Source organism: Giraffa tippelskirchi, chromosome 4, assembly GCF_054371585.1.
Source record: "Giraffa tippelskirchi isolate mGirTip1 chromosome 4, T2T-mGirTip1v1.2.pri, whole genome shotgun sequence".
Classification (NCBI taxonomy): Eukaryota; Metazoa; Chordata; class Mammalia; order Artiodactyla; family Giraffidae; genus Giraffa; species Giraffa tippelskirchi.
The window spans coordinates 101,035,377-101,057,100 of NC_137278.1; the positions used below are offsets into that span (position 1 = coordinate 101,035,377).

The following is a 21,724-nucleotide window of genomic DNA, read 5'->3' on the forward strand; positions in this document are numbered from 1 at the left end:
GTCCAGTTCTATCTATTACTTCTTGAATTGCATACAGATTTCTCAGGAGGCAGAAAAGGTGGTCTGGTATTCGCATCTCTTGAAGAATTTTCCACAATTTGTTGTGATCCGCACAGTCAAAGGCTTTGGAGTAGTCAATAAAGCAGAAGTAGGTGTTTCTCTGGAACTCTCTTGCTTTTTCCATGATACAATGGATATTGGCAATTTGATCTCTGGTTCCTCTGCCTTTATATTCCTTTCAGCCGAAGATGGAGAAGCTCTACACAGTCAGCAAAAACAAGACCGGGAGTTGACTGTGGCTCAGATCATGAACTCTCTATGGCAAAACTCAGACTTAAATTGAAGAAGGTAGCAAAAACCACTAGACTACATTCAGGTATGACCTAAATAAAATCCCTTCCGATATACTGTGGAAGTGACAAATAGATTCAAGTGATTAGATCTGATAGACAGAGTACCTGAAGAACTATGGAAGGAGGTTCATGACATTGTACATGAGGCAGTGATCAAGACCATCCCCAAGAAAAAGAAATGCAAAAAGGCAAAATGGTTACCTGAGGAGGGCTTACAAATAGCTGTGAAAAGAAGAGAAATGAAAGGCAAAGGAGAAAAGAAAAGATATACCCATATGAATGCAGAGTTCCAAGGAATAGTGAGGAGAGATAAGAAAGCCTTCCTCAGTGATCAATGCAAAGAAATAGAGGAAATCAACAGAATGGGAAAGACTAGAGATCTCTTCAAGAAAATTAGCGATACCAAGGGAACATTTCATGCAAAGATGGGCTCAATAAAGGACAAAAATGGTGTAGATCTAACAGAGCAGAAGACATTAAGAAGAGGTGTTAAGAATACACAGAAGAACTGTACAAAAAAGATCTTCATGACCCAGATAATCACTCACCTAGAGCCAAACATTCTGGAATGTGAAGTCAAGTGGGCCTTAGGAAGCATCACTACGAACAAAGCTAGTGAATGTGATGGAATTCCAGTTGAACTATTTCAAATCCTAAAAGATGATGCTGTGAAAGTGCTGCACTCAATATGCTAGCAAATTTGGAAAACTCAGCAGTGGCCACAGGACTAGAAAAGGTCAGTCTTCATTCCAATCACAAAGAAGGGCAATGCCAAAGAATCAAGTATGATAGTTAACAAATGATAATTTTCTGACTCCATTCCTTCTTTATTTATTTGTTGGTGTCTTATAGTAAGGAAGAGGTTTTTTTCATCTCCTATTTATTTAATCATTTGTGTATTATTATTTATTTAATATTGATAATAGACATTAAAACAGGTGTGAGGTGATATGTTATTGTGATTTTAACTTGCATTTCCCTGATGGTTAGTTATGTTGAGCATCTTTTCACATGCAGCTGCATTTTACTCTTACTTAGGGTGGCCTTGAAAGACCAGAGTGAGGATGAAATCCTGTCCACGTCTCTAGGGTGGGGCATGGGAATAGCAGCTTTAAGCAATGCATCTGGTTATTCACTTTTTGTGGAAAGAGTTGTCTGAAGTTGAAAGATACATGGATTTATGGGCAGTGGTTAATGGCTTGGCCGGCTGGTCAGGAATCGGTAGGAAAACGATCAGATGTGAGAGAAGAAGGTCTGGGATAGAAGCATGTGAGTGGATCAGTGGAAAAGGACGTAAAATGTCCTTCATTAATAATAATAACATGAGCACCTACAATGGAAGAGGCATTAAATGGTGATGTGATGGTAATCACCACCACTGCATCTTTTAAATGCAGCACTAATTTCTGCCATTCCTTCCAGGAGATAAGATGGTTTGGTCAGCAGGGCAGATTCAGAGGCTTCTACTTAGCCATCTCCACTAAAACAGCTCTTCTCTTAGACACCAAGGACCAGTGTTAGATAGTGTCAGCTATCAACTATGCATATTCCAATTATACCATCCGGAACCAGGAAAATTCCAGATATGGGTCTGTGGACCCAGTGGATTGAACTATGGACCCAGACTCTATTTATTACCTGGCCCCTTAGGTCTCCCATTCCAATCGGGAGCCAACACCAACTCAGACTCCGTCCAATATTCCTTGAATTGTTTGGGTATCCCTCTTTCCCCAATGTAGTTGCCCGAATGAATTATTCCTCTGTGGAGCCTCTGGTCCTAGATCTCCTAACTTTTCTTCTCCTCCAGATGTTCCACAACTCACTTATTCCAACCAGAAACCTTGGTTCCAGCCTCAACTCCTCTTCTTCCTAAGCTCTGATATCTAATCAATCACCAAGGTTTTTTTTTTTTTAAAGTCTCCATCTCTCATATCTGTGGAATCCATCCAAATCCCCATTCTCATTGATGCTTCTATGATTGAGACCATCATCTCTGAATTATTGTAATTTACTCTTCACTGGTCATACAAAGCATTGATGTATTCTTAACTGATCATCACCCTCCTTAACTGATCACCCTCCTTAACACAGTTTCCATATGATAACCAAATGATCTGGTCACTTCATCCTCCTTGCTTAAGAACCCTTACTGCCTCTCTGATGTCAGACTAAACTGCTTAGTAGGACCTTGATATTCTACTACTGTTTAAATATTCCCAGTCTTCCCACTGTCTATCTCACACCAATAACTAGTCATCTGGTAGGTCTTTCTGTTCCTCCAGGCCCTTGGCATAGGCTATTATTTCCATCCAGATAGCAATGATATCAACTACTTGCTGGGAAAGGCAAAGATGGAATGCACGTGCAGTCTTTATCATGCATTAGGCTCTTAATACAGTTTTCAGGTGGCTCAGCGGTAAAGAATCTGCCTGCCAATGCAGGAGACACGGGAGATGTAGGTTCAAACCCTGGGTCAGGAAAATTCTTTGGAAGAGGAAACAGCAACCCATTCCGTTATTCTTGCCTGGAAAAATCCCATGGACAGAGGAACCTGGTGGGCTACAGTCTGTGGGGTCGCAAAGAGTCTGATATCACTGGGCACACACATACTGCACTGCAGGCTCTCAATAATTACTGCCTAAATAAGTGACTAGGGTGACAGATCGGTTCCTGGTGGCTCAGACGGTAAAGAATCCGCCTGCAAGGTGGGAGACCTGGGTTTGATCCCTGGGATGGGAAGATTCCCTGGAAGAAGGCATGGCAACCCACTCCAGTATTCTTGCCTGGAGAATCCCCATAGATTAGAGGAGCCTGGAGGGCTACAGTCCATGAGGTTACAAAGAATCGGACACAACTGAGTGACTAAGCACAGTACAGCACAGGGTGACTGATAAGGCCAGGTCCTCTTGACTATAAATTGATCATATTTTACATTAATGACTGTTAAACTAGGATTTCATTCTCCCTCTGGACATAATTTACATTTAATAATAAATGAACAACTGCAGTTCTCTTTGACAGCAAGACATTTATTCACTTTTCACAGTCGAAAATGCCTGGTGAAGTAAACAATTAAGACAGACAAAAGCTTTGCCCCTTTGAGCTTTAAACAGTAACCAGGCAACTTCATTTGTTCTAAAAATTATTAACCATTCCACTGACAATATACTCACAATACAGTGCCTTGGGTTCAACTGACCCAAACTCAAAGCACTTTGCAGGCACTCACCATGAATTTGGAAAACAATTTGTTTCCCCTGAGATGAGGGGCTTGGGGTATGAACAAATCTAAAGGATCCAAGAAACTGAATTGCACAGAGAACTTTAGCTAGTAGCTCCACCCTATAAGCCTCTGTCACTCTGTTTGTTAACCTATACACTGAGCACATCACAAGAAATGACAGGCTGGATGTTACAAGCTAGAATCAACATAGGTGGGAGAAACATCAACAACCTCAGATATGCGGATGATACCACTCTGATGGCAGAAAGCGAAGAGAAACTCAAGACCCTCTTGATGAGGGTGAAGGAGCAGAGTGAAAGAGCCGGCTTAAGATTAAATATTAAAAAAACTAAGATCATGGCATCTGACCACATTACTGCATGGCAAATAGAAGGGGAAAAGGTGGAAGTAGTGACAGATTTCCTTTTCTTGGACTCCAAAATCACTGCGGACAGTGACTGCAGCCATGAAACCAGAAGACGATTGCTTCTTGGCAGGAAGGAGATAACAAACCTCAACAGTGTGTTGAAAAGCAGAGACATTACTCTGCCAACAATGGTCTGTATAGTCAAGGCTATGGTCTTCCCAGTGGTCACATATGGTTGTGGGAGCTGGACTGTGAAGAAGGCAGAACGTGAAAGAATTGATGCCTTCGAATTGTGGTGCTGGAGAAGACTCCGAAAGTCCCTTGGACAGCAAGGAGAACATACCAGTCAATCTTAAGGGAGATCAACTCTGAATATTCAGTAGAAGGACTGATGCTGAAGTTGAAGCTCCAGTATTTTGGTCATATGTTGCGAACAGACGACTCATTGGAAAAGTCCCTAATGCTGGGAAAGATTGAGGGCAGAACAAGAGGGCGTCAGAGGATGAGATGGCTGGACTGCATCACGGATTCAATGAACATGAATTTGGGCAAACTCCTGGAGATGGTGAGGGACAGGGAGGCCTGGCGTCCTGCCTTCCATAGGGTCGCCGAGTCCAGACACGACTGGGCGCCTGAACAACAACAAAAGCCTCTGACCACAGCCACGTGGAGTCTGGGACCTGAGCTTCAGGCCTCTGGCTAAAGCCACCTCCAGCTCAGGTAGATTCAGAGCCCCGCCTCCCCTCCCACCCGCTTCCACACTCCAGCCCAACGCTGAGCCCCGCCCCCCGCCTCCCCTCCAGGCTCCGAACCCCGCCCAGGCCGGCCCTGAGCCCCGCCCCCGCCTCATCCCCAGGCTCCGCCTCCCCGCCTGGCCCCACCTCCACGCTCGTCTCCCCACCCCTCCCCCTTTACCCTTCACGCTCTCCCCACCCCCCGTGCCCCGGCCGGCCCTGAGCCCCGCCCCCCGCTTCCTCTCCAGGCTCCGCCTCCCAGCCTGGCCCCACCTCCACGCTCGCCCCCCAACCCCCACCGCCCCTGAGCCCTGCCCGTCGCCTTCCCTCCAGGCTCCGCCTCCCCGTCTGGCCCCACCTCCACGCTCGCCCCCGCCCCTCCCCCTCTACTCTTCACGTTCGTCCCCACCCCCACTCCTCCCCTCCCCGGCCGGCCCTAAGCCCCGCCTCCGCGTCCCGTCCGTACTTCCTGGGCCCGAACCCTCCTCCCGGGGGCGGGCCTGCCCCAGGTGCGGGCTCGGGGTGCGGCGGAGCGTCAGGTGCGGCTTCCGCGTAAAGATGGCTGCCGTCTGCCGCGACGGGGTCTGGCTCCCGGTCTGGCTCCCGGCCCGCCGCCGCCTTCCCGCCGGGCGCCCGCTGCTGCGCTTCGCCCTCTGCCTGCTGTGCTGCGGCCCAGCGGGTGTGGGCGCCGTCCCCGAGGCCGGGCTCTGGACCGCGACGATCAGTGACGTAAGCGGAATGTCGGGGCCGAGGCGAGGCGCATCTCAGGCCCGCAGGGTTCTCTGGGGCCCGCTGGGAGCCAGTCCCGGGCTTGTTCGTCTGGCCAAGCCTGCTCCGCGCGCCCGATACGTTTGCTTGGCCTTTTGTCCGCTGTGGGCGGGGAGCTCCCCCTCCTCCGGCCAGACCTGGCCTGTGGGGAAGAGGAGTCAGGCTTCTGTGCAGGGGGACGGCTCTCCCTAACTGAACCCTGTTAGTGAAAATCACCTTTCCCTAAGTCCTGGCCTCTCGCTCTGCTCGGACAGGCTCTGTCTAGATCAGGCCCTTGGTTATTCAGACCTGAGCCCTGAACCCCTCGGCACTCCTAGCGGCATCTTTGGATTTGACCCCTCCTCGTGCCGGGGTGCAGCCACAGGGCCACACCCGCGAGGCCACAGGAAGGACTTTCCAGGGTTTCAGTTTCCACATACATTTATAAAGCGTGTGCATCTTTGTTCCTCTCTTTCTCTCTTCCTCCTTCCCTCCCTCCATTTTTCTTCCTTCTTCACTCCTTCCAGAAGGCAATAGTCATGCCACTCCCTTTCCCTCTTTCTGGGTTTCTGAATTTCTCTAGGGCTCCTAACATAGTTCTGGGAGTATGTGTGGTTGGGGGGCGGGGGCGGGATGTGTAATTAAAGGGACATTTGCAAGGCTAGTCTGGAGGCTTAAGCCCGTGGAAACTCTTCCTTTCCAGGGCAGGCCATTTGAGAACTTGACATCCGGTAGTTTTATATCTCATGTTGTGGGAGGAATGCCAGGGTAGAATTTTGGAAAGATTTGCTAAAGAGGGACAGGAAATCAAAGAGGCCTTACCTACCACTTTTCTAGAATCAGATGATTCATCCATCTCTGTTTGAGATTAATATTTTCCACATGTACAGAAGCGATGTCTGAATTCTTTTTATTAATTTATTTTTATTTCTGGCTGCGCTGGGTCTTCCTTGCTGCGTGTGGGTTTCCTCTGTTTGCTGTGAGCGGGGACTACTTCTAGTTGAGATGCTCAGGCCTCTCATTGCAGAGGCTTCTCTTGCTGTAGAGCAGGGGCTCTAGGACTGGAGCCTCAGTAGTTGTGGTGAGCCTGCAGCATATGGGATCTTCCTGGACCAAGGATCCAACCCATGTCCCCTGCATTGGCAGGCAGATTGTTAACCTCTGGACCACCTGGGAAGTCTGGATGTCCGAATTCTAAAGGCAAAACTTAAAATTTTGATTTCCTCGATCAGAAAAAGAAAGTAGTGTAGGAGACTACAAATTCTTCCTATAGCACAAAAGCTACACAGAGGCTAGAGTACATATCTTTCTGAATCTTTAAGACTCATTGCAACCATTTCTTCCAGGATTCTTCTGGGTCGGTGCCCTATTTTGTGTGCCAATCATAGAGCCTGCGTATCTTCATTATTGAATTTTTCTGAACAGTAAAAAGCAAAATTCAGAGTGTAGGGTAAGGGAGTTAGAGAAGGTGAGGTTTGGAAAAAGAATAAGACCGGCACTTTACAGGAAGAGATCACCTTCAATGAGGCAAGAAGGGGCAGCAATCCGATTAGTGAGCTGCTGCACTAACCCAAGAAAAGAGTAAGTATATATAGGCATATATGTGGAAAGCTACTGTCTTAAGGGGGCCTGTTCTTCTCCAAGGTTGTTCGGAGTAGTTATCTCTTAAACAGCTAGGGCAAATATCTCTTAAACGGCTGGGGCAAGGAATTCTGGATGTTGGCCAGAGGCTGGACCAACTGGGAGCTGGGCATAATCAACCTTAATGTCCATTTTTTTCTTCGGGTGAGAGAGTTCTTTGTTTTGCATAGAATGGTGGGGAGGACCCCAAGGGGAGTTTTAACTCCAGGCTATTTTGAGCCAAGTAACTTTCCTTCACAGAGAACCACACTTAAGGTTTCATGCTGCTTCTGTAGTGAATGGGCAATAGCATAAACTAAGTCAGAATAAATTGGAAGTAAATTGGCTGCAAACAGACTGCTTGACCATATCTGTAAAGATCTTTGCCAAGTGCACTTTAGATAGGGAGATTCCTAAAGCCGTGGGGAGAAAATAACTTTGCTTCTTGCATGAGAAAGAAAATTTTTCTTTGGATCCCACATAATCTTTATTTTTGTTGTCTAGTTGCTAAGTCATGTCCAACTCATTTGTGATCCTATGGACTGTAACCCACTAGGCTCCCCTGTCCATGGGATTTCCCAGGCAAGGATACTAGAGCGGGTTATCATTTCCTTCTCCAGGGGATCTTCCTGACCCAGGGATCGAACACACGTCTCTTGCATTAGCAGGCGGATTTTTTACCACTGAGCCACCAGGGAAGCCCCACATGATCTTTAGTCCTGGGTGATTCAGGACAGTAGCAATCCATAAAGCTCTTTGCAGAAGGTAGGCTGATTTTTTTTTCCCCCTCCCCTATATCAATTTGTCACAACTTGTTATTCAGAACTGGAAAGGAAAGTGTAGTTTACTTTCATTTGTCCTGCAAATTCATCCAGAAATGGTTCTTTCGATTGTAAAGGTCAACAGTTTTAAGTGCCTGCCTACCATGTGCCATGCACTACATTGGCCATCGTTGTTGGAAGGATGTATTTTAGACACGGGTGCTTCTCTCAAGAAGCTCACACAGTGGTAGGGAGAGCAGATTCATGGGTAGTAATTACACACATGGTGGCATTCTTGGGATATTACTGGTTGCTGCTACTGCTGCTGCTAAGTCACTTCAATCGTGTCCGACTCTGTGCGACCCCATAGACGGAAGCTCACCAGGCTCCCCCATCCCTGGGATTCTCCAGGCAAGAACACTGGAGTGGGTTGCCATTTCTTTCTCCAATGCATGAAAGTGAAAAGTGAAAGTGAAATCGCTCAGTCGTGTCCGACTCCCAGCAACCCCATGGACTGCAGCCCACCAGGCTTCATCCATGGGATTCTCCAGGCGAGAGTACTGGAATGGGTTGCCATTGCCGGAGCACTGAGGAAATCTCCTAACCCCACTTTCTGGAGTTGGTGCCCAGCTGACTCTGAAAGAATGAGTAGATGTTACCTTGGTGAAGAAGGAGGCGAGTATAACAGCAGCCGTGTAGAAACTCTTGGTGAGTCTGCTGACTGAAGGCAGGAGTGTTAGTTGGGATTGAACCACCATAAGCCTTCCATCCCTGAGCTTGGCCTTGAGCCTGTCACCAGGGATCTCAAACTCAGGGACCTGTGGGGGCTGAGGCAAGTCCTATCAGTGAGTGAACCAAGTTAGGTTTGGGTCTGGTGGGGAATGCTGTGCAATGACATGCTGTTGCTGAAGAGGGCACTTGCCATTTAGCTCTAGCTGTGGATGCTATAGGGTGGTCGACACATTTTTTATCCCTTTTTTGGCTGCACCACACAGCATATGGGATCTTAGTTCCCCAACCAGGTGTCATACCCTCACCCCCTGCAGGGAAAGTGCAGAATCTTTTTTTTTTTTTTTTTTTTGAGCTTGGAAGTTGTTTATTATGGAGTAATAGCTAACTGATACACTATGCGAAAGATTAGTTTTATAACCTTAGATTAATCCTTGTGTTAGTGATGAAATGAAGATGAGTGGATATCAAAAGTAAAATCACATGCCAATATAAAGGGGTATATAAGCAACTATTGAACTACTTGTCTTTGACATTTTGTTAAATATGGAACTTCTGTTACATTTTTGAAGTATCTTTCCATGTACCTGTTGATCTTTCACAAAGGGTCCTCTATTCGTTGAAATTTTTGACAAAACTTTAAAGTATAGGAGGCACTAGGAACATTCCTTTAAAAATAACTTTTTGAATGACAGCCACTTTATTTTCTCCCAGGGGAAGTATTTCCCATACAAAATTTGCATTTTTGAATCTTAACCTCTGTACCTCCAGGGAAGAAGTCTGTATATTTTTACTATGTCAACTAATTCAGAGAAAATTTTAAAAGGCTTCTTGTGGGCCCAACACAACCCATTTTGTAGGTTGAATTTATGTGTTGGCCACCAGTAGCAACTTGGGAGTGTGAATGAGGGCAAGCCATGGAAGAGTTTTAGACATACCTGCTAATCACTGTGGCTGTTATCTAAGGATGAATTGTCGGCTCCAGTCTGGAGGCAGAGGTACCATTTAATTGCAAAAGTGAGCGACTGAACTGAACTGAACTGAGGCCTGAATCAGGGCAGTGGTGGCAGGAATGGAGTGGGTGTTTGCTTTGTCACTCAGTCATGACTGACTCTTTGTGACCCCATGGACTGTAGCCTTCCGGGCTCCTCTGTCCATGGGATTTTCCAGGCAAGAATACTGGGGTGGGTTGCCATTTCCTCCTCTGGGGGGCCTTCCCAACGCAGGGACTGAACCCATGTCTCCTGCATTGGCAGGTGGATTCTTTACTACTGAGCCACCAGGGAAGCCCTGCAGGAATGGAGAGAAAGGGCTAAATCTGAGAAGTGTCTGTGAGATAAAGTAGGCATGCCTTGGAGATGGGGTGATAGAGGTGAGAGACCGGAAGGAACCATGGCTTGGGTGATTGGGGATGGCGTAACCTACATACAACCAAGCTGGTCAGCACAGGAAGAGCTGGTGAGGAGCAGAGGGGGAGGCGTCTGGTTTAGGGCAGGTGAATGTGGACAGTATTGGACATCCCAGAGGGCATGACCTTTAGGTAATTGGGTATGTGGATGTGCAGCTCAGAGGAGGGACCTGGACCAGGGATTTATGGATGTTGAGTCACTGCTGATGGTGATTGCAGCCATGAAATTAAAAGACACTTACTCCTTGGAGGGAAGGTTATGACCAACCTAGATAGCGTACTTAAAAGCAGAGGCATTACTTTGCCAACAAAGGTCCGTCTAGTCAAGGCTATGGTTTTTCCAGTAGTCATGTATGGATGTGAGAGTTGGACGGTGAAGAAAGCTGAGTGCCACAGAATTGATGCTTTTGAACTGTAGTGTTGGAGAAGACTCTTGAGAGTCCCTTAGACTACAAGGAGATCCAATCAGTCCATCCTAAAGGAGATCAGTCCTGGGTGTTCATTGGAAGAACTGAGATTGAAGCTGAAACTCCAATACTTTGGCCACCTCATGCGAAGAGTTGACTCATTGGAAAAGACCCTAATGCTGGGAAGGATTGGGGGCAGGAGGAGAAGGGGATGACAGAGGATGAGATGGTTGGATGGCATCACTGACTCGATGGACATGGGTTTGGGTAGACTCCGGGAGTTGGTGATGGACAGGGAGGCCTGGCGTGCTGCGATTCATGGGGTCGCAAAGAGTCGGACACTACTGAGTGACTGAACTGAACTGAGCTGAAACTGTTGAGGAGGGATGGGATTTCCCTGGTGGGCCAGTGGTTAAGAGTGTACCTTCTAAAGCAGGGAGTGTAGGTTTGATCCCTGGTCGGGGAGTTAAGATCCTACATGCCTCAAGAAGGATAGAATAAACCCAAAACGTAAAACAGAAGCAGTATTGTAGCAAATTCAATAAAGACTTTAGAAAAGAATGATCTGCATTAAAAAAAAATGTTGAAAAAACCGTCAGGGAGGGAAAAGGATTATCAAGAAAGAACCGTTTCTCCTATCAGGGTTTTCCTGTAATTCCTAACCACTTGTTTGCTTAACGTAATCTCTTCTCACAGAATTTTTATTCTTGGTGAGGGCAGACATGGATCAAGCCAGTCAATCCTAAAGGAAATTAGTCCTGAATATTCATTGGTAGGACTGATAGTGAAGCTGAAACTCCAGTTCTCTGGCCACCTGTTGCAAAAAACTGACTCACTGGAAACGAACCTGATGCTGGGAAAGATTGAAGGCAGGAGGAAAAGAGGACTACAGAGGATGAGATGGTTGGATGGCATCATCGACTCAATGGACATGAGTTTGAGCAAACTCCAGGAGTTGGTGATGGACAGGGAAGCCTGGCGTGCTGTAGTACATGGGGTTGCAAAGAGTTGGACATGACTGAGTGACTGAACTGACTGAGGGAAGACATGAAATAACTAGCTAGTACAAGATTTCATTGTAGTTGTGGTAAGGGATGTGAGGAATGGGTCCCACGAACCTTGGAAGGGAGGGCTGACCTGGTGTGGGCCCTGGTGGAAGATGCCCTGAGGAAGGGGATTTTGAACTGGGCTTTCAGGGGTCAGAAGGAAATAACTAGAGAAATAGTAAATTTTCAGGTAAGTTTTCAGGTTGACCACTAAGGTCCTGAGGGCTGGAAGGAATATTATGTTTTTGAGGATCAGAGAGAAAGGTACAAGACAGGTGGGCAGGCCTTGGTTACACCAGGCCCTGTGAGCCACAGGGAGATTTGGTCTGTTGTAAAGAGACAGTCTGTGGTATAGTGCAGTGGTAAAGAATCTGCCTGCCAGTACAGGAGATGCAAGAGATGCAGGTTCAATCCCCGGATTGGGAAATCCCTTGGAGTAGGAAATGGCAACCCGCTTCCTTATTGCCTAGGAAATCCCATAGACTGAGGAGCCTGGTGGCCTACAGTCCATGTAGTGTCAAAGAGTCAGACATGACTGAGCACACACACAGAGAGAGTGGTAAACCACACCTCAGAGAGAGGGTCAGCTGTTTTATCAAAAGTGCATTTATGTTGATACCAGGAGAGCAGGTGCAGATGCACACTCTCAGCCCTCCCTCAGCTCCTGTGTGTTGCTGGCCTCGGGCTGTGACACTGGACCCAAGAGCCTTGTGGAGCCTCACGTCCACTGCAGGGAGTAGATTATATGGGACAAGTTTCTAAGCCAGGGAGTGATGTGACCAGATTTATGGGTTGCTTTGTTTTTTTGTCTTTTTCACCACACAGCATGTGGGATCTTGGTTCCCTCACAGGGATCAAACCTGTGCCCTCTGCATTGGGAAGCATGTTGTCTTAACACTGGACCACCAAGGAAGTTCCAGATTTACATTAAAAAAAAATAATAATTGGTATGGTCATAGGGAGGAGTGAAAGGATTGTTGTTGTTGTTCAGTCGCTAAGTCGTGTCCGACTCTGTGACCCCATGGACTGCAGCACACCAGGCTTCCCTGTCCTTCACCATCTCCCAGAGTTTGCTCAAATTCATGTCCACTGAGTCAGTGATGCCATCCGACCATCTCATCCTTTGTCGTTCTTCTTTTGCCTTCAATCTTTGCCAACATCAGGGTCTTTTCCAGTAAATTGGCTTTTCGCATCAGGGGGCCAAAGGATTGGAGCTTCAGCTTTAGCATCAGTCCTCCCAGTGAATATTCAGCTTTAGCATCAGTCCTCCCAATGAATATTCAGGGTTGATTTCCTTTACGAGTCATGGTTCAATCTTGCAGTCCAAGGGACTCTCAAGAATATTCTCCAGCACCACAATTCAAAAACATCAGTTCTTTGGTGCTTAGCCTATTTTCCAGAATAAAACAGTACTTTTAAACAATAGAAATGTTTTTAACAAGATTTTTCTTTATTTAGTTTTTTAAAATACACATCTATATATATATATTTTTTGGTTGTGGTGAATCTTCATTGCTGCGCGTGGGTTTTCTCGAGTTGCAGTGAGCAGGGGCTACTCACTAGCTGCAGCGCGTGGGCTTCTCCTTGTGGTGGCTTCTCTCGTTGCAGAGCACAGGCTCTGGGGCGAGTAGGCTCTACTTGTGGCACCCGGGCTTAGTTGTCCTGTGACGTATGTGATCTTCCCAGATCAGGGATCAAACCCAGGTCTCCTGCATTGCCAGGTGGATTCTTATCCACTTACCACCAGGGAAGTCCAATATATTTATTTCTTAATTTGGCTGCACCAGTTGTGGCTAGTTAGGTAGTTACTAGTTAGATGTGGGATCTAGTTTTCTGACCAGGGATCAAACCTGGCCCCCTGCTTGGGGAGCAGGGAATCCTAGCCACTGGACCGCAGGGGAAGTCCCTAACAAGATCTTTCTATATTTCTTTGTTTCTCATTACAGAAATCAGGACCTTTAATATTTAGAAAAACTATGTTTAACTCTACTGAGATCAAGTTTTCTGGTAAGTATAATAAGCTAATATAGTACTGAAGTAAAAATAAATTATAAGTAAGCAACATATAATATAAGCTAATATATTAGCATAATATAAACTAACATGACACATTATAATATTATATATTTTAAACTAGGCAGATGTTTTTAGGTGATTATAACATTTTAAGAGTCTCTTTTGATCCAGTCGAATTGTATTTATTTTCAAGAATGGATTTTTCTAATCTTGTCTCAGAAAATGTAGTATGAATCATTCTTTAAAAATTATAGTTAAAGCCTAATAAAGGAATCTTCAGCAAAAAAGTATCTCACTTCTGTGAAATTTGACTTTGAATCCCTTTTAAAGTACAATAAATTCTTTTTATGGATGTAGGAAATGCCATGATTGTGATGAAACCTTTGTGCCTCTGAAATCTGTCTAAATATACACGATTATAGTATGAAATAAAAATTATTAGACACTGATATTTTAATTAGAATTTTAGATCTTATGAAAGCGAAAATACTGCTCGGGACTCTTGTCTGTGTAAATACTGATATGTTGTGACTAACAAGTCATAGAGGGGGAGGTTTTCAGTATGTTTAGTGGGTTTTCAGGCTTCCTTAGTGGCTCAGCAGTGAAGAACCCGCCTATCAATGCAGGAAATGTGGCTTCAATCCCTGGGTTGTGAAGATCCCCTGGAGGTGGAAATGGCAACCCACTCCACTATTCTTGCCTGGAGAATCCCATGGACAGAGGAGCCTGGTGGGCCACAGTCCATGGAGTTGCAAAGAGTCGGACACAACTTAGCGACTAAATAACAACAAGTGGGTTTACACTGATCTCAGTGTTTGACGGTAAACTCGGTGGGTTTACTGTGCTCTCACTCCTCCTGGTGTTTCCAGTAAGTTGACTAGATCAGTTGGTTGCCAGGGCTAAAGTTTGGGGATAAAGAGTAGTTTTTTTTGTTGGGTAGAGCAACTTGGCTTTGTGGACTCCACAGCCCTGCCCATTTTCTTTCTCACACCATCCTCTGATCATCTGTTGGGCTGTTCTGCCTTGTGTGGTCTCTGCTGATGGAAGTAGGTGAGTCGTCATCTAGAAAGCAGAGGTGGGTTCAAAGCAGCTCCCTGAGATCATAGATCTTCAGTCTGTGATAAGAACTTGGTAAGAAGAAATTGAAGCCCAAGGTGGGTGAGGAAAAGATTTTGGCATCTCAGTGCTTTAATAAATTCATGTCACAGTGTCTGGACAAGATTTAAAACACTGATGCAGACAAAAAAAAAAAAAAAAACCTCTGGGGGAGTAAAAGGTTATATGGACCAGTGAAACAGAGAATTTGGCTTTTATGGCTCAAGTGGTAAAGAATCACCTGCAGTGCAGGAGACACAGGAGACACGGGTTCAATCCCTGGGTCAGGAAGATCCCCTGGAGGAGGAAATGGCAACCCACTCCAGTATTCTTGCCTGGAGAATCCCATGGGTGGGGGAGCCTGGTGGGCTACAGTCCATGGGGTCACAAAGAGTTTGACATGACTGAGCAAGCATGCAACACAGTGTGAATGTCTGAGATCAGCTTTACAGTAGATCACAGTTCAGTATTAACATATCTAAAGGGAGAAAGAGTGAGGCAGCAGGAGGGAGTTAGGAACAAAGGCATTTTTTAAAAAAATGAGAGTTTAATCAGGTGAAAGCTGGCAGTGCTGGCAGTGCCTCAGCGCTGGTGGGAGAGAGGTCTTTCTTGAACTGTGAATGAGGCTCTGACAGGTGACTGGCAGGGGTGGATGCAACACCTGAGCCTCCTTGTTCTGCTGCCATGCTCACCAGGTAACCTCATCACACTGGGCGTCCAGGAAGGCTTGTTGAAGAGGGTTAGTTGATCATTACATGTCTACTTCATAGTTGCTATTTATTTTAGGTGAGCGATTGGGCATTTGGGTTTATACATGCACAGCTGTAGTGTGAAAGAAGAGACAGCATCTCTCAGTTCTCACAGAGTGAAATTTTAGTGCCTGCAAAGTTAAGCCTTGGTCCCTTGGATGTGTGTCTATGCTATTTGGTGGATCAGACATCAGGCTTTCCCTTAGGTGGCCCCACACTCCTTAGCACACTGCCTCGGGTGGTCATACTTCTGCCATGCCCTCACGTCTCCTGGTCATTTGCTTGTACTGTCTGTCCACCCTCCTCTCCACTGGGCTGACTTATGTTCTTTCTTCATGAGCCGGCTGGTGCCCTATCCTTCATGCCCACCTGACTGTGTTAGGCACCTTGCCCAGGGCTTCCTTGATCCCCTGTTCTCAGCCCCCTCCTCCATCAAAGGTGCCTGTTTAATTGTTAACCCTCCCTTCCCCTAATACCTCTTGTGTCAAACATCCAGGGATTATTCTGGTTTGCCATTTTGTCCCTTGCTGGCACACAAGGGCTACTTCCTCAGTAATTTTTGGGTGGATAAGTTGGTGAAGAGAACATTTCAGAGTGAAATAAACAGTGACTCAGCATATCTGGGTACTCAGTTTATTTTAACACTGGACTTAACATATAGATGAAATGACTAGTCTTACAGCAACATTTGGTTCAGCGTGATAATTTAATGAACTTATCTGTCTCATTTTGCGGTGACTATTTGGAGGAATTAGGTAATATTTTACTCATTCTTTCCTTAAGGTAGCCTATTTTAAATTGAATTCTTGAAACCTGAAATTTAAATTGCGGTATATAATATTGTTTACAATATTGTTACTATAAAATGAGACTTTTCTTTTTTTCTGAACAGTTAAGTCATTCAGTTGTCCCGGGCCTATGAAGTTTACCGTAAAGTGGCATTTGGAGCATCACACCTGTCACAATGAATATTCTGAGTTGGAAGTAAGTAAAACACAAATTTTAAATGAGTGTAAAGCTATGAAGGAAAAATTACAGAGTATAAAGATTTATTTGCTCATTAAATGAGGAGTCTAGAAATAGAGACTGTAGTTTTAGAAGTGCCACAGATTTATTTTGGGACTTAATAAATGCTTTAATTATGTCAAAATATATGCTTTCTGAGAATACAAATCTATCAGCTTCCTTGTATCTTATGAAAAACATTAGTTATTACTTAAATCAGAGTTATAGAAACCATTGATAAAGGGATTGTGAATCATCATAAATAAAAACCAACTTAATTTAAAGAAGAAATGTAAGAATTTCATTCATTCAGAAAATGAGTAACAGGGAACCTAGGACTTTAGTGCAGATAAGCAGATTTCATGAGTATGGGTAAATCTCATCAACAGGTGAGGAGGGAGACGGGACAGTGTGAGAGGAGAAAAAAGAGACCAGGCTAGGTCAGTGTGTGCTTCCTAAGGAAATCACAAAAATATTCACTTAGATTGCATAGGATATCAGATTTAGGACATTTAATGTTGATACTACCCTATTAGCTGAAAAACAAATCTTATTCAGATTTTGCCAGTGTCCCAAGAACGTCATTTTTAGCAGCTTTTTTTTCTTTCTTTTTCTGATACAGAATCCAATCCAGGATCACATTGTATTTCTGCAGGGGTTTTATTTTGGGGGAGAGGGTGGCTGTCATTCATGACATGACATTGATATGTACAATTGATTTATTTTTACAAAATGTCCCTCAGTTTGAGTATTTCTCACATTTTCTCATGAATAAATTCAGGTTGTATTTTTGTCAGACCCTGGAGAAGGAAATGGCAACCCACTCCAATATTCTTGCCTGGAGAATCTCATGGATAGAGGAGCCTGGCAGGCTACAGTCCATAGGGTCACAAAGAGTCAGACACAGCTAAAGCGACTTAGCATGCACGCACTAGAAAATAACTGTTCTGTCCCATTTTTGGTGATGTTAATTTGCTCAGTCAGTTAAGGAAGTTTCTGTCAGTTTTTCACTGTAAAGCTGCTACCTTTCTCTCTGTTGTTAACAATAATTTGTGGAGAAATACTTTTGTATTTATGTGTAAATATCCTGTTTTTTCATCAGTCCTTGTTTTATGTTCTTTGATTCTTGCCTGATTAATTAGTTGTTACTGTGATGATTGCTGGGCCTTCCCAGGTGGTAAAGCAGTAAAGAACCCACTTGACAGTGCAGGTAGATCTAAGAAATGTAGATTCGAACCCTAGGTCGGGAGGATCCACTGGAGAAGAGAAGGGCAACCCAGTTCAGTATTCTTGCCTGGAGAATCCCATGGACAGAGGAGTCTGGTGGGCTCCAGTTCATAGGGTCACAAAGAGTCAGACATGACCGAATTGACTTAGCACTCACACACGATGATTGCTAAATGGTGATTCTCTAATTCCATGTTTTCTTCCACACTTACTAGCACCCTGCTTTAAGAATGCACTCTCTTTCCCTTTATCTTATCTGTCAGTCAGTCAGTTATCAAGATGGGCCCACTGATTTTCAGTTTGTTGGGTAGGTTATAATCTCTTATTGTTTTTATGTATTTTGCTCAAACTGTCCCATGTTTGGCCAGTTGTTCAGTTGCTCAGTCATATCTGACTCTTTGTGACCCCGTGGACTGCAGCACACCAGGCTTCCCTGTCCTTCACCATCTCCCAGAGTTTGTTTAAACTCATGTCCATAGCCTTCCATTTGGCCAATAAAAGCCTCTTAATCTTTTCTTGATACCCAGGAGCTGCCATTAGGAGCATGGTTTTATTCATCCACCCAGGAGCCTGGAACCTCATTGTTAGTTGATGTGTAAATGAAATTTCCCCTGTACTCACTTGGGTTTTGCCATCTTTGCTTCATGTTACTATGTGTTTGGTTTATCTTTCCTTGTAACTGAATACTGCTTCTTTCTCTAAAATCCTTTATACGTGGAGTAGAATGAAAATAATACCGGGACAAAGTATTATATGCAAAACTTTTTTTCTTTTTGGTATTTTGTTCTACTGAATGTTTCAGTTGTTCCAAACAAAGTAAATTTTTGTATTGTTTAGATATTAAGTGGAAATAAATTATGACAAAGAACTTTACCTTGCGTAGGAGCTATCACAGAAACATGAACTTACGGTCACTGAAGACTTTTGTGGTCATTATTTCAAGAACAGTGAATGTTGGACAACAGAAAATGTAGAGTGCAGCGGTGATTTACACGTGTTTCCCCCATTGAATGTGAGTATCTGTCTCGCTGTGTTGAAATCAGAAGTATTTGTTTCCCAGTGAATGTAAGTATCAATTTAACTTCTGTTTCACCAGTATTGTGATAAAGAAAGGTCTTAATTCATCAGTTTTTAGGTTTAGTTCTTTTGTGTGTGTGTGACAGTACACAGTAAGTGAGATAGTGGCACCACTGTTTCATTTCTTTGTAACCTTTACAGCAGCATCCTTGAAAGAGGATCCTTTTATCGTCCTTTCATGATCTCCTGTCACTGCATCCCTCTCTCTTCTGCCCACCCCAGTCAGATCTTTGCCTCCCTCACCCCATCAGAATAGCTCTAGTCAAGGTGATCAGTGACCTCCATGTCATTAGATCCCACGTCTGTTACTCTTACTGAAGGTCTGTCAGCTTACCAGCATTTAACACACTGGAACACTCTCCTCTGTGCACTTTCTCCTACTAAACCTGGAAGACTAGACTCTAAAATGTTAATAGTGATCATCCCTGGGTAGTGAGGCTGTGGGTCATTTTAACTGATTTTTTTGTCCTGTAAATTCTGAAATGAAAATGTCTTTAATAAAAATTTTGGGGACTTCCATGGTGGTCCAGAGGCTAGTACTCGGTGCTCTTGTTGTGGGGGCCTGGGTTCAGTCTCTGGTCAGGGAACTAGACCCCCCTTCCATAACTGAGACCCCACACGCCTCAGTGAGGATTGAAGATCCCAAGCGCCGCAACTAAGACCTGGCGCAGCCAAATAAGTATTTGTTTAAAAATCTAAAAAAAAAGTTTTTTCAAAGGGTTCTTTTAAAAATTTATATTATACCTCAAATTTTATTTGAGGTATCAGTTCAGTTGAGTCGCTCAGTCATGTCCGACTCTTTGCAACCCCATGAATCGCAGCACGCCAGGCCTCCCTGTCCATCACCAACTCCTGGAGTTTACCCAAACCCATGTCCATCGAGTCGGTGATGCCATCCAACCATCTCATCCTCTGTTGTCCCCTTCTCCTCCTGCCCCCAATCCTTCCCAGCATTAGGGTCTTTTCCAATGAGTCAACTCTTCTCATGAGGTGGCCGAAGTATTGAAGTTTCAGCTTCAACATCAGACCTTCCAATGAACACCCAGGACTGATCTCCTTTAGGATGGACTGATTGGATCTTCTTGCATTCTAAGGGACTCTCAGGAGGCTTCTCCAACACCACAGTTCAAAAGCATCAGTTCTTCGGCGCTCAGCTTTCTTCACTGTCCAACTCTCACATCCATACATGACCACTGGAAAAACCATAGCCTTGACTAGACGGACCTTTGTTGGCAAAGTAATGTCTCTGCTTTTAACTATGCTATCTAGGTTGGTCATAACCTTCCTTCCAAGGAGTAAGCATCTTTAATTTCATGGCTGCAGCCACCATCTGCAGTGATTTTGGAGCCCCAAAAATAAAGTCTGACACTGTTTGCACTGTTTCCCCATTTATTTCCCATGAAGTGATGAGACCAGATGCCATGATCTTAGTTTTCTGCTTGTTGAACTTTAAGCCAACTTTTTCACTCTCCTCTTTCACTTTCATCAAGAGGCTCTTTAGTTCTTCACTTTCTGCCACAAGGGTGGTGTCATCTGCACATCTGAGGTTATTGATATTTCTCCCGGCAATCTTGATTCCAGCTTGTGTTTCTTCCAGCCCAGCGTTTCTCATGAGGTACTCTGCATATAAGTATTTAACTTAAGCAGGGTGACAATATACAGCCTTGACGTACTCCTTTTTCTATTTGGAACCAGTCTGTTGTTCCATGTCCAGTTCTAACTGTTGCTTCCTGACCTGCATACAGGTTTCTCAAGAGACAGGTCAGGTGGTCTGGTATTCCAATCTCTTTCAGAATTTTCCACAGTTTATTGTGATCCACACAGTCAAAGGCTTTGGCATAGTCAATAAAGCAGAAATAGATGTTTTTCTGGAACTCTCTTGCTTTTTCGATGATCCAGCGGATATTGGCAATTTGATCTCTGGTTCCTCTGCCTTTTCTAAAACCAGCTTGAACATCTGGAAGTTGACGGTTCACGTATTGCTGAAGCCTGGCTTGGAGAATTTTGAGCATTACTTTACTAGCGTGTGAGATGAGTGCAGTTGTGCGGTTTGAGCATTCTTTGGCATTGCCTTTCTTTGGGATTGGAATGAAATAATAAACATAAAGCATGCATATCAGAAGTGTAGGGCTTAATGAATTTTCACAACCTGAACTCACCCCCATAGACCCAGATCAAGTATAGACCATCTGAGCACTTTGAATCCCCTTTGGGTTCCTAACACCCTCCCTGTCAACGGAAGCCACTGCTCTGGAGAAGGAAGTCATTTTTCAAGCGTAGGATTTTGTTACGAGTGTTTAGGGTACAGTGAGATTTGTTTTCTGGTGTTTGGCCTTCAAATCTTTGATTTTTTTGTAACAGCTTTTTTTTTTGCCCTCAATTTGTTAGAACTATTTTTCCTCATGGAAGTGCAACAGTATAAAATGGAATTATTTTGTTCTTTTTTCCAGAATAAACAACTAATATCAAATACCGGAAATGTTTCAAACCAGGAAGGATCAACAGTAAGCCACTTTCTTTGCCTTTAAATCAAATATATAGAAGTTAGAGTAAGACTGAGCAGAATCTGCTGATGGATAGATACTCATGATCTTAAGTAGGGTGAGTAGAATTAGGAAAGAAAAAAAGAAGTGTAATATAAAACAGTGTATTTTCTTACATATGTCTGTGTGAATTTTGTACATACTTGTTTCTTTGTTTAAAAATCTCTTTAAAGCCATAATTTAAGGGTAACTTCTATGTAGTCTTCCTTTACTTTAAAAAATAAAATCCCACTGTCAAATGCCTTGGACAGCACAGCAGTGGGCTAGTCAGTATCATCTTTAGGGAAATAAAGAAATAGATAAAAACTACTGTGTGGCGCCAGGTGAAGGGAAAATTTAGAATTAGGGGGAATTACTAAAAGTCAGAAGACTAAGAGGTTGAGAGAGTTGCAAAGAATTGAGTGTAGGGACCGAAAGAAGATTTAGGAGAGCTTGATGTTTGCTTTTAGACTGGGACTCTCTACTTTTATGGTCTTCTTCAACCGTCTTACGAAATAGTCTGATAGTGGAAAGGCGTTCACTCTGCAGTGGTGCTGAGCCAACTCTTTGCTTTGTACACATGCTGTCACAGGTGGAGAAGTAGGAAATGAAATGGAAGAATAGGAAATACTCAGGAA

The 21,724-nt window shown here is 44.3% G+C and overlaps 1 protein-coding gene and 1 long non-coding RNA gene across 24 annotated transcripts in view; one reads left to right on the plus strand and one right to left on the minus strand.

Annotated features, from left to right (window-relative positions):
• LOC145503985 (uncharacterized) overlaps positions 1 to 5,373 on the minus strand; it is a 38,299-nt gene extending 32,926 nt beyond the window's left edge. The window contains exon 1 of the long non-coding RNA XR_014051977.1: positions 5,144 to 5,373. This is a non-coding gene — a long non-coding RNA (uncharacterized LOC145503985). The remainder of the gene's footprint in view (positions 1 to 5,143) is intronic.
• Positions 5,215 to 21,724, plus strand: part of TMEM87B (transmembrane protein 87B) — a 52,893-nt gene continuing 36,383 nt past the window's right edge. For 6 of the 23 annotated variants that reach the window (XM_081484891.1, XM_081484887.1, XM_081484892.1 and 3 more), the window contains exons 1-5: positions 5,215 to 5,406; positions 13,342 to 13,402; positions 16,148 to 16,239; positions 18,371 to 18,499; positions 21,015 to 21,068. In XM_081484891.1, the coding sequence (XP_081341017.1) occupies positions 5,236 to 5,406; positions 13,342 to 13,402; positions 16,148 to 16,239; positions 18,371 to 18,499; positions 21,015 to 21,068 (507 nt within the window). In that variant the 5' untranslated portion in view covers positions 5,215 to 5,235. Of the gene's footprint in view, positions 5,647 to 6,127; positions 7,006 to 7,664; positions 7,810 to 8,175; positions 8,514 to 13,341; positions 13,403 to 14,971; positions 15,246 to 16,147; positions 16,240 to 18,370; positions 18,500 to 21,014; positions 21,069 to 21,724 lie in introns of those variants that run through there. The other 17 variants (XM_081484908.1, XM_081484895.1, XM_081484909.1 and 14 more) reach the window with 10 other exon arrangements.